The sequence below is a fragment of the Eucalyptus grandis genome, chromosome 3 (genome assembly GCF_016545825.1).
Source record: "Eucalyptus grandis isolate ANBG69807.140 chromosome 3, ASM1654582v1, whole genome shotgun sequence".
In the NCBI taxonomy this organism is placed as follows: Eukaryota; Viridiplantae; Streptophyta; class Magnoliopsida; order Myrtales; family Myrtaceae; genus Eucalyptus; species Eucalyptus grandis.
Window position 1 is genome coordinate 70455000 of NC_052614.1, and position 12155 is coordinate 70467154.

Here is a 12155-nt window from a genome sequence, read left to right on the forward strand (position 1 = left end):
TCTGTATTCCGCGCATCATCCGCAATGTTTAGCAAGTAAACTCTTAATTTAGGACAATTATTAGGTAAGACCGTAAGACTCTGTCACAATGCCACGTGATAAGACTAACCACGTATTCTTTAGTATAAATATAACGAGTCAAACAAGAAGGCGTACAGACTATCCTCAAATTTGGCAACAATAATGCTAGTGCTAGCGTAGAACTCTAATAGAATAACCTTAAAAGTACTAAAACTCACTTTAATGAAATCGGTTTATTAAATTAAGAAGTAAATAAAACGGGTCGTATACAAATACCCAGCAAAGGCCTTGAACATCACTATCTAAAACAGATTTGCAAATTGATAACTCTATGTATAACGTTATTCTGTTGTACACAGTTTGCGACCAATTATCTGTTGCTTTTTTTTTTTTATCTTTTGGCATGCAATCTTATTTCAGCATTCGGAACCTAGTTATTCACAGTGATGACTGCGGGGCAGAAAAACCTGGATGCACCAAAATACATGACTGCATATGCTAGCCAATGACAAGTTCAACTGTCTTCTGATTCTGAATGTACAAACTTGCTGCGAGCACATAAATCACCACACTACAGTGCATGAAATATCACCTGAAGTCCATGTTGTGGGCTGGTCGTGAGAAGTTGAGTAGGTGAGTGGACGTATGCAGGGAGAGAGAGAAAGTATAGCGCTGCAGAATCATCGAAAGAGCAATCTTCGCTTCCGCAGTTGCGAAATTGAAACCCACACAAGTTCGAGGTCCCAAGCCAAAAGGGAAGAATGCCGCCAAATTGTTGTTGCTGGCTTTAGCAACCCCTTCAGAGAATCTCTCCGGCTTGAAAAGCTGTGCATCGTCACCCCAGATTTGAGGGTTGTGGTGAAGCTTCAAATTCGGGATGTATAGGCCCATGTTGGCAGGAAGAACAAGCTTTCCAAGCCTAGTTTTTGTAGCAACTTTCCTAATGAGACCAACAACTGGAGGATATAATCGCAGAGACTCGTTTATGATCATTCGCATCTACAGAGAAAAGAGAGCACATAATATGTAAATCATTTCGCCATGCAGAAATGACAACAATAAATGAACATTTTAGAACTAAATGAGATGAGTAGAAATTACAGTTTTCAGTTTTGCAATACCATCAGGATCCGGATCCTGATTGCCGAACACGTTGAGCACTTCCTTTCTTGCTTCATCTTGCCATTCTGGGTGAATCGCCAGGAGGAAGACAGTCCATGTAAGCATGGTATTTGAGGTATCGTACCCAGCAATGTAGAAGGTCTTGCACTCGTCAACAAGATCAGTAATTGTAATTCTTCGACTCTCATCATCACTGTGAGAAGCCTTCACAAGCAGTCCCAGAAAATCATTCCCCAAATCATCCAATTCTCCGGCTTTCACCTTCTCTTCTCTTTTCCTAATTATCTCTAACATGGCATCACGTATTCCATTCTCAAGCTTTTCGGACTCAAGTTCATCGTTGGTCTTCCACAATTTACTGAAAAACGTAACCAAAACCCCCTCATATCAACTCGGTTCACCAGAATGAACAGAAATTCTAATGCCTAAGTATATTGTCGGACAAGTTCTGTATACTTTTGGTTTGACATTCTGCTAACAACCAACTAATTGGCTTATCAGACCAATTAAACTGAAAAATAGAAAGAAGAGAGAGTACCTGATTCCTGGAAACCTTATTCTGAAAGTGTTTCTGGACGCAATCAAGGTCAACTTCCTTAACATCTCGAAGATATTTCTTCCTTCCACATAGCTGCTCCCGAATGCAGTTCTGGAAATTATTTCTGAAGTCAATATTGTAAATTCTTGGTACACCTCGATCTCATCGCCGTGTAGATTTTTCCATCTGTCCAGCATCATGTGGACGCTATCTACCATTGCTGGAAGCATACCCTGCATTTGCACACATTTGATGAAATCAATTAAATTCTTCAGTATGGGCCAACAATTTTCAAGCAACATCGTGTTTCCAAATACTCAGTCATTCATTGTGTTCATTCATATCTCTACTTTTCCATCTATGGTGATCAAAGACAACATCGGATAACATTTCCTAGGTGAACATGCAAATTGTACCTTCAAGCTATCCCCATGGAAAGCATAATTCGCCAACTTACGCTGCTTCACCCATTTCTCGCCTTCCGCCGTCACAAGCCCGTCGCCCAAAAGCTTCTTGACAAACTCATCCATTTCAGGTTTCGGAAAGGCCTTGTCTTTATTGTTCAACACCTCTTTGATCAGCTCAGGCTCTGTCACAATCAGCCGAGGCAGAAGACCATACCAGCTCAGGTAATTTGCCCCTACAACACCCACAGATCAGAAACCACGTAAAATTAAACAGATTGGAATTCCGAGACGACGAATGTTACACGAATTTTCGCGACCTCACCGTATGTTCCAGTCCAAGTGGAGATGTGAGGCTGGACGCGAGGGAAGATGTCGTGAGAAAGGTTCAAGGTTCTGCTCGAAGTTTCATTCTTGAACTGGAGGATCTCCCGGGTGTTTCCATAGAAGAGCTTGTAACGAGGGCCTCTGATTCCTTGTGAGGCCATCGTCCTCTGGATGCGATACGGGGTCCACCATAGCTTGTGGAGAGCGATGGCGAGAGCTGAGAAGAGAAGTAGAAACAGAGAGGTCCAGAGCACGATCATGGCGTCTCCCAGAGAATCGAGTTGGGCTCTAAAAGGACGATGGACAACAAGAGGAGAGTGAAACCAGCTTCTGGGTTAGTGAAATCAACGAAACTCCTGAACTCCTCCCTCAGCCTCGAGTTCGAAGTTTCTTGATTGCTTCTTTATTTTCAAATTATTTATTGATTTTGCATTTGTCTTTGTATCGTTGGAATCTTCTGCGCTTGATGGCGGACAAAAGTGCTTTGTCCTGATCTTCATTTCAGGTGGGACTTATCCATCCATGATATCCATTATATACACACAAATATGTGTCATGCTTATTTAAGCTACAAAGAGGCTCTACCTGATGCTATTATAGAAACACTTCGGGGGAAAACTTCTGGAGAAATGCGAAGGAGATTAGGTAAAAGGTTTTTTTTTTTTTTTTTTTTCAAATGCAAATAATATTTAGCAAAATGTAATTGAAAAATAAATTGTAAAGCAATTTTAATGTAAATGGCAATTAGAAAAGAAAACTATGCATTGTGAAGGATTTTTGCCAATTTGTTTTAGAGTAAAAAATCTCAAACATTTGCCATTGGCGAGTTAGATTTGGTGCAAGCCAACCGCTTGCGAGCTAGATTTGGCTACCAACAGTCTTGTGTCACGGGCCGATCAATCAACTCTCGATCAACTCTCGATTCACCCGTGCGGCCTTAAGGTTTTACCCCTAAGCAACCTTTCACACTCGACTCACAACGAACTTCTAGAGAGAGAAACACTTGATGGGAGAGAAGCTCTGGATTTTCATATATGTTGTGGATGAGAATACAATGAGGGAGGACACCCCTTTATATACAAGTATAAGGCAAACCCCAGCCGTAGATCTCTCTTAGATCTAACGGTGGAGATTGCACCTCCTCATCTACCAACCACCGGCATTTATAGCCAACTACCAGCTACTTGCATGTATATCGTATGCGTACAAATACAGTATCACCCGCCCCTAGGAGAATACTTTACATCTTGGGAACATAGGTCGAGGTTCATCACGTGTCACGCCCATGCCATGGAAACCTCTTGGACATGCTAACTTTCGGGCCGTGACACTTGCCTAAGGTCACATGACCCAAGGCAAGGCGGCCTAAGGTCTCGCAACCTCAAGCCTTGTTGCCTAGGTCATACAACCCCCTGGCGTCGGTTGCTGAGGTAGCGCGACCTCCAGGTGACGTCTTAGAAAAGCAAATGATCAAATAATAATAAAATAGATATGAATAAGAAATTAAGATCAAATATTAGATTTAAGTTGTTCGATCGTAATAACTTATGTCCACAAAGAGAGCAACAACAAATTCCAATATAAATTAAGCGACATAACTAATATTACAATCACACTCAAGTAATTCAAACATTGTTAGTGTTTCTCAAGTCTTGATTACATTTAATAACTTACACGTTTAGCCCTATAATTCCTTGCTAAAGAAGCTCTACAAAAGAATTATACATAAATGCTTATCACAAGAATTTAATTGGTTTCAACACTAGCACCCATATGTAATTATTTGAATTTTGAAACCTCACAATGAAGTCTTCTATACATCATAGCTGCAACAAGCACTCACACAAAAGGGACGGCGCTTCAAGAAATCTCTGACAACGTGCCTTCTTCTCCACGGATGGCTGAATATAGGGTCTTTAGGTCCACAATGGACTTTCCAATTCTTGAAAGTGACTCCCATGTGGATTAAGAAAGAATACTTGTTTCCTCTTGTAACTTGGACTCCAATCTTAACTTCTTAGTTTCTTATGGTCAAAGTCTAATATCACGTTTGACTCCAACACTAAACAGGAAACTTAGATTTGTGTATATCTCCCCTTTTCGGCTTTACTTGGTAGCAAATTTTGCACAAGCACAAAGTCCTTTTTCATTATTAATATTATTATTTCTAAAATTCAAATTTTTGCTTCAGGTTTAAACTCAAGACATATTTCAATAATCTCCACTTTGGCTTGATATTTGGGTCAAGTTACAATTATTTGTTTAAAAAATCTAACTCTGCTGCTACTCTCCTACAACCCCCAATGGGCTCAAATGCCACAAATATTTTCTAAGTTCAAGCCTCACTTGAATTTCGCTATAATTGAGGATCCCGTTAGAACACCAACTCCACACACACACTTAACTACTTCGCAAGGATTTTTCAACTCAACATCCTCAACCATGAATAAAGCAAAACATTATTGCCTCCATACCTATTGGGAGACCAAATACATACCTTGTTAATATTAGTAGTTAGAACAACCATTGGCTCTATATGGTCCACCTCGCTATAAGCATCTTATATTGATTACTTTGCTAGTATCCGCTACCTTAGGAGTTTATGGTTGCAACTCCATCTCAATTCCGTATAAAAACTATTATAATTAGTCCTAGCTAGAAGTATTGAAGACTCATCAAATGTAACTTCTCTACTGATAATAGGTTAATCTAATTTTTGACACCACAATCGATAGCCTCGCTCACCTTGTGCATAATCTAGGAACATGCACTTTCTTACCTCCTCATCCACCGTACCATCGCTCACTCAAGCATAACATGGGCAACCAAATATCTTAAAAATAGAATAATTGACAACGTTACCTAACCATACTTCTTTGGGAGTCAGACATCCAATTACAATTGATGTAAATCTATTCATCAAGTAGCTCGTCGTACTAAGTACATCTGCTAGGAATCTCTTAATCATACTAGCACTAGAGAGCATTTTATGCATTATCTCTAGTATTATTCTGCTCATCAATTTTGCAACATGTTGTGGTTCACTAGCACTAATGCGGTGTTTTATTATGCTTTATTTCATACAAAATTTGTTTAACAGTTTTAAGCAAAACTCCATGTTAGTGTAAGTCTACACATGTTCAATCATTTTACTAATTTCATTTTCGATTAAAGCTATCAACTGCCTAATCCTGACAATAGTATCAAACTTGTGCCCAAACATAGACACCAAAAGCTTCCACAAATAGTCATTGACAACTATTAGCATTGGCATTTTCTCTTGAAGGAAATTGCGACAATTTGCAAAATATTTAAATGAATTGACTCTACTATTTTTGTGGTTTCTTTGACAACCATACTGAATTACACTTTTTGTCATTGATCTATATCACAGCACTTGCATACATTCAATTCATTAGCAACATAACCATATAACAAATTTCTTTCACTTAAAATCTTCAACCTTCTCTCGCCAATGTGCCCCAAATGCCTATGCCACAATTTAGACTTTCAAACAAATGCTTTCAACTTTTCAACAACAAAATTTGTCATTGTCTCACCTCAAAGTTCATATAGGCCGCCATATTTGATTCATCTCATTATTATCAAAGCATCTCAAATAACTTTTAGAACTCCATATTTCGAAGTATATGCCTCATCAAGTCAACGTCCTCACATACCATCATGCATTCTAATGTTAACATCATCAACACCTATAATATTGACTTTGCGTTGTTCCCTAATTGAACTTTACTATTATTCATGCATTGATAATTAGTAAACTAGTTTCTATTTGACATAGCATGAACAAAACAACCAGAATCCATTATATATCAATCGAACGATGAATCATTAATGATGGACAATACATAATCACTACTACCCCAATTACCATCAGTTATAGCTCCAAAATTATCTATAGACTCAATTATGATTCCCTTATACTTTTCATTTTTTAGCTTAAGGCAATTCCTTTTAAGATTCTCCCTCTTACCACAACTCTAACATACATCACTATCAGTCCTAGACTGACTACATATGTTCATGTTTATACTACTCCTGCTAACATGTGAATCAATTCTTCATCTATTTTCACCTACTAAAATAGTAGATACAAGTTCACCAGATTTTTTTCTACAGATGTCCATACTTAGAATTAAATCTCGAACCTCATGAAATGTTAAGCTTGTTGACCCATAAGTATTACAAATAGCAATAACAGTGATATTCTAACTATCAAGTAATGAAGATAATAGGATCAAAACACATACCTCATTTTCAAAGTCAATCTTAACTTAATTGAATTAACTAATAATCACATTGAATTCATTAATATAATGTGCAACTACGCATCTTCACTCATCTTCAAGTTAAAAAGACATTGTATCAAATAGACCTTATTGATCACAAAGGGCTTTTCATACATATCGACAATGATTTCATTAAACTCGTGATGGTATTCTCTTTCATGGTGTTGAACGCAATGTTACAGGCCAACGTCAGCCGAATAATGCCCAAAGCTTGTTTATCTAGCAATTCCTAATCAGATTGCTTCATCGTCTCTAGCTTCTCCCCAATAGAGGCAAGTGCAATTTTATTTGGTAGAGATAATCCTCAATCTATATCTTTTAGAAATCAAAATCATTTCCATCAATTTTGTATATTCTCACTTTTCCTTCTTCCGTCATTATCGATTCACTTCAACTCAAATAATCCACAAAAGCAAGCAATCGAATAATAAAATAGATGAAAAAAAATATTTGATACATGATTAGAGTAGCAATGAATTTCATTATATATCGAATGATACAAAAGAGATTATAATCATACTCAAATAACTTAACATTTTCAGTGTTTCCACGTCCTAATTACACCCAATAACTCAAGCGGTGTTTAGCCCCACAATTTTTTGTTAAATAATTTATCAATCTCACGAATGAATTATATATACATTCTTACCACAAAAATTTAGTTGGCTTCAATACTAGCATCCGGATGTAGTGAATTTTGAAACCCCACGATGAAGTCCTCTGTACATCAACAACCACAACAAGCCCTCACACAAAAGCAGCAGTTCTTCAAGAAATCTCTAATAGCGTGCCTGCTTCTCTATGTATGGTCAAATGTATGGTCTTCAAGTCCACAGTGGACTTTCCAAATCTTGAAAGTCCCTCCCATGTAGATCAGGAAAGAATATTCGTTTCCTCCTGCAACTCCGACTCCAATATTAACTTCTTCGTCCTCTTTTTCATGATCAAAGTCTAATATCATGTTTGACTTCAATGCTGAACAGGAAACTTAGATTTGTGCAAATCTCCTTTTTGGGCTTTTCTTGTTAGCAAGAAGTCCTTTTTTATTATTAATATTATTATTTCTGGAACTCAACTTTTTGCTTTGAGTTTACATTCGAGACTTATTTAAACATAGAGCTTACCCACCTCCATCTAACCCCTCTGTGCAAACCGTGGGGAAAATAAACTGTCCAAAAGCGGAATAAAATAATTATTAAATTCAAGCTATGTATTTCAAGAATACCAAAATTCCATAGTACATTCGGATCTGCCTTAGGTTGGGGCCTTTGGAAATACAATTATGTGGTTCTTGCATTTAGCCAACAGGCTTTGGAGGCCCAAGGGGCATTGGGGAAGTGTTCCCAAACACACCTAGCTTTATTTGGTGAGTTCAACTAGAATTTGTTCATGACAAGATGGCAGTGAATGGTTTAATATAGATATAATCTTAAGATGTTTATTATTCGACATTTCTTGAAAATTGCAATGTGGGTTCATAAAAGGTTCGAATTTTTTTGTGCTTTTGGAAAAAGAGATATAACACAAAGTATCTCAAAAAATTAGTGATTTTCCTCATTTAAAATATCCGCCGCCAGGAGAAGCCGTGGAAATGCTTGACACGAAGGATCGAATGGCAATTTATTTGAAAAGACTTCACAAACCCAGAAGCTGCTGTCGATTAATGGAGTGCGCATCGATTTTGGGCATTCCTTTTGAGGTTCGTTTTCGAAGTAAAGATGACCTGTGCAGAGTTTTCAGCAGCCTTGTGCAGGTGTTGAGTCCCCGTTCAATTGTGGGGCTGTGGGACGTAGGAAGGATCATTGGCCGGAGATTCAAGCGAGGGAGGATGGTTCGACCGGATGCACCTCCGACCACGGTGCTGCTGGTGGAAATTCAACCATTGAGAGCTGTCAGACAGTACAGAGCCCCAACCAGAAACAAGTTTCAAATACTAGGAAACCAGAGGTCGATGGTGGGTATAGCGAATGGATGCTCGTTTCGCCCAGAAAGAGTAGAAACCTCCAAGCATTTCAATGAATGGTCGTGCAGCGAATGGATGGAGCTCGGGACCAGAGACGATGGAGGTGAACGAGGGACTAGCTGCAAACGCTGTCATAGTCTATATATCAGGTATATTGATATCATCTTAACCATTAATTACGCGGTTTCATCATTGAGCCCAAAGTGATCAACAGTTGAAACTTGAAATGAACTTGGTTTATATGATTTGTAGATTAGGTCAAATAAGTCGACTGATTTTGATAATTCTTGTCATCCAAACATCGATCATTAGACATTCATTCTTTGCCTTAGTCCAGTATACGCATTAGCTGTACTTCCAGAATGTTGCATTTATTCGGTAAGAAATATGGTAAATCATTATTAAGTTCCACTATACATGACCATGCACACATATGAGGTACGTGCCTAAAAAATAAAAAAACTACTTACGAGAACTAGAACACAAGATTGTACACCGTGAAGAGTCTTGGCAAATCGAATACACTGCACAATAGGAATAGTGCTTCTGAAATTAAAAGAAAGACAACTTGATACCTACAAATATCACATACCTCTGGAACCAAGAATTCACAGGCCATTGTTGCATGGATCCATGGAGGCATCCATGCACATTGGCGACTGAACATCATGCGGTGATGAACTACTGCTGTAGAGGATGAAACCTGATTTGAAGTCCATGTTGAGGGCGGGTTGTCGCGAGCTGACCTGGGCAGTGGATATACGCCGGGGACAGCTTGAAGGTGTAGCGCTGGAGGATCATCGAAAGGAGGATTTTCGCTTCTGCCGCCACGAAGCTCATCCCGACGCAAGATCGAGGTCCGAAGCCGAAGGGGATGAACACGACCGCATTGTTGTTGGTAGCCTTAGCTATGCCTTCTGAGAATCGCTCCGGCTTGAATTCATGCACATCTTCCCCCCAGATTTCAGGGTCATGGTGAAGCTTAAGGGTCGGTATAAAGATCTGACTATTAGCAGGAAGAACAAGCCTCCCTAACCTCAGTTTCTTGCCAACTTTTCGAGTCAAGCCGACTACAGGGGGGTACAAACGCAGAGTTTCGTTCATGATCATGCTAATCTGCACATGAAAAAGGGAAAATGTTTAGTTAGTCATCATGTCTAACCTACAATTCGAGTGAATCAAAAAAGGTTGACCGGGACCAAGACTTGAGTTGTTTTCTATACCTTCTTAAGCTTTCCTAGTCCATCGGAATCAGGGTCTTTATTCCCAAATACATTGAGAACCTCCCTTCTTGCTTCCTCTTGCCATTCTGGATTAATCGCTAGGAGGAATAACATCCATGTCATCATTGAGTTGACAGTTTCTTGTCCGGCTATGTAGAATGTCTTACACTCATCCACCAAATTATCTACTGTGAATTTTTTGCTCTTGTCCGTATCGTGCAAAGCCTTCACAAGTTGTCCTAGGAAATCATCCCCAAAGCCATCTTCTTCACCGGCCATCACCTTCTTCTCTCTTCTCTTGATCATCTGTAAGATGGAATTGCGTATGCCTTTCTCAAGTTTCTCTGCTTCGACTTCATCCGCTGTCTTCCAAAGCTTTCTGCCAGCAGGATTCAGAACAAATTCCATAATTAGTTAGGCCTAATTAAAACTCTGGTTCTGAGACGTGAAATGTCCTAAGTCTTTTGAGGCTTGAAGTTTGCATTTGCACAATGAACAAAACTGTTGCCCGACCATCGTCAGAAATTAGCAGCTTGCTAAGTGTGATCTCACATCAGTAATTTTAGTGATAAAGAATGGTTATCCAAAAACGGTGTGCCTCCTTCGAATGCATTTACTCACCTGGAAAACTTGTCAGAATAATCAAGTTCAGATGTCTAAAGTTCGTTCTAAAAGTGATAATCACTTTACTTTCTAGCTTCTTCATCATAAAAATGGTCAAAATAAAATTTTCCTAGAAAAAATGTGCGATACCTTATTCCCGGGAACCTTATATTGAAAGCATTTTTGGATGTTAACGTAACCAATCCTGTCAACATCTGAAAAATGTTCCTCCCCTCAACATAGCTGCTCCCGAAAGCAGTTCTTGAAATCACTTCGGATGTCAATAACTTAAACTCTCCGAACACCTCGATCTCTTTCCCTTCTTGATTCTTCCATTTTCCTAGCATAGTGTGAACACTCTCCACCATTGCCGGTGCCATATTCTGCAATTTCAATCCCCCCAAAATAATTAGTAAAACCTCAAATCATACAATTCTCTTTTTCGATTGAGTTCAACTACCTTCAAACTTTCCCCATGGAAAGCGTGATTGGCGAGTTTACGCTGGTTCGCCCATTTCTTGCCATCGACTGTACTCACGAGCCCATCTCCTAGAAGCTTCTTGGCAAAGTCTTTAGTTCCTGTTTTTGGGTATGTTTTCTCTCTGTTAAGCAGCACCTCCTTAATAAGATCTGGCTCTGTGATGACCAGTTGAGCTTGAGGTCCGTGCCAATTCAGGTAATTCCTCCCTACAAAGTTGCACAAAAGTTCAATATCAGAGCGTCATGACACTAATGAAACTTAAGTTTAGTATTCCGGTAATTACCGTATGTGTCTATCCATGTGTTGACTTGAGGATGAATCTTAGGGAATATGTCGTGAGAGAGATTGTTCATGGGCGTGTTCCTGATTTCCATCTTCATCTTGATTGTTTCCTTGGTGCTTCCATGGAGGAACCTGTAAGGAGGGCCAGAGATCCCCTGTTGGGCCATCATCCTCTGTATCCTGAGCGGATTCCACCATAGCTTGTGCAAGAGCTTGGCAAGAGACCAGAGAAGAAAAAGAAACAGAGAGCTCAGGAAGATGACCGATTGCATGGTATAATAAGGGGATCAAACGATCAAGAAAATGAAAACAGCGAAAATTATGATACTGGGTTTCTCTTATGAATTGAAAAGGTTCGATTCATTTAGGTATTTATTGTGTCTTTCGGAGGATTCTATAAGCCGGCCGGCGCCACGATCAAGATTAAACAACCTTTGTTGGGAAAATGTCGGGAAAGTTCTGTCGGTCCACCTTTGACATTTTGGCTCCATTTCAGAGGAAACGTACGATAGGGACGAACTGATTAACGTCATCCGTGACTTCCTTGCCGATCTGAAATTATTAAAATCAATCCAAATCGTGATGAACAAGTATTTCATGCACCCGGTTCTCCTCCAAGCCCACGACAGGATGGCGCCTCGAATGTGCGCAATCTGTCGAAAAGCCATTTCCAAAGCCAAACCTTACTGAGAATTCGATGAATAGAGAATTTGTCGAACTTTTCAATTAGAGACACGGGTCTCGATTCGATTTTCATTTGACCAGCGTTACATGACACAAGCTGTCTTAGTCGTCTTCTCGACACCGGAACTGTTTCTTAGCAAATAATCTCGCTTACAAGACGCGACATAGATCGATGAAAAATTCAAGGGCCAACGTAT

The 12155-nt window shown here is 39.3% G+C and overlaps 1 protein-coding gene and 1 pseudogene across 2 annotated transcripts; both read right to left on the reverse strand.

Annotated features, from left to right (window-relative positions):
• Nucleotides 1-214: 214 nt before the first annotated feature.
• Nucleotides 215-2820, reverse strand: LOC108957000 (annotated as a pseudogene).
• A 6220-nt stretch (nt 2821-9040) lies between these two features.
• On the reverse strand, nt 9041-11864 carry LOC120291171 (cytochrome P450 CYP749A22-like). 2 transcript variants are annotated; one of them, XM_039308199.1, is made up of 5 exons: nt 11276-11864; nt 10972-11198; nt 10662-10894; nt 9909-10284; nt 9041-9801 (listed from the first exon to the last, which is right to left on the reverse strand). In XM_039308199.1, exons 1-5 carry the CDS (start codon nt 11544-11546, stop codon nt 9367-9369), a joined length of 1542 nt encoding a protein of 513 aa, XP_039164133.1. In that variant the 5' UTR covers nt 11547-11864; the 3' UTR covers nt 9041-9366. The 2 variants fall into 2 exon arrangements, with proteins under 2 accessions (XP_039164133.1, XP_039164132.1); XM_039308198.1 differs by having other exon boundaries at nt 9909-10287; nt 11276-11859.
• Between the last annotated feature and the right edge of the window lie 291 nt (nt 11865-12155).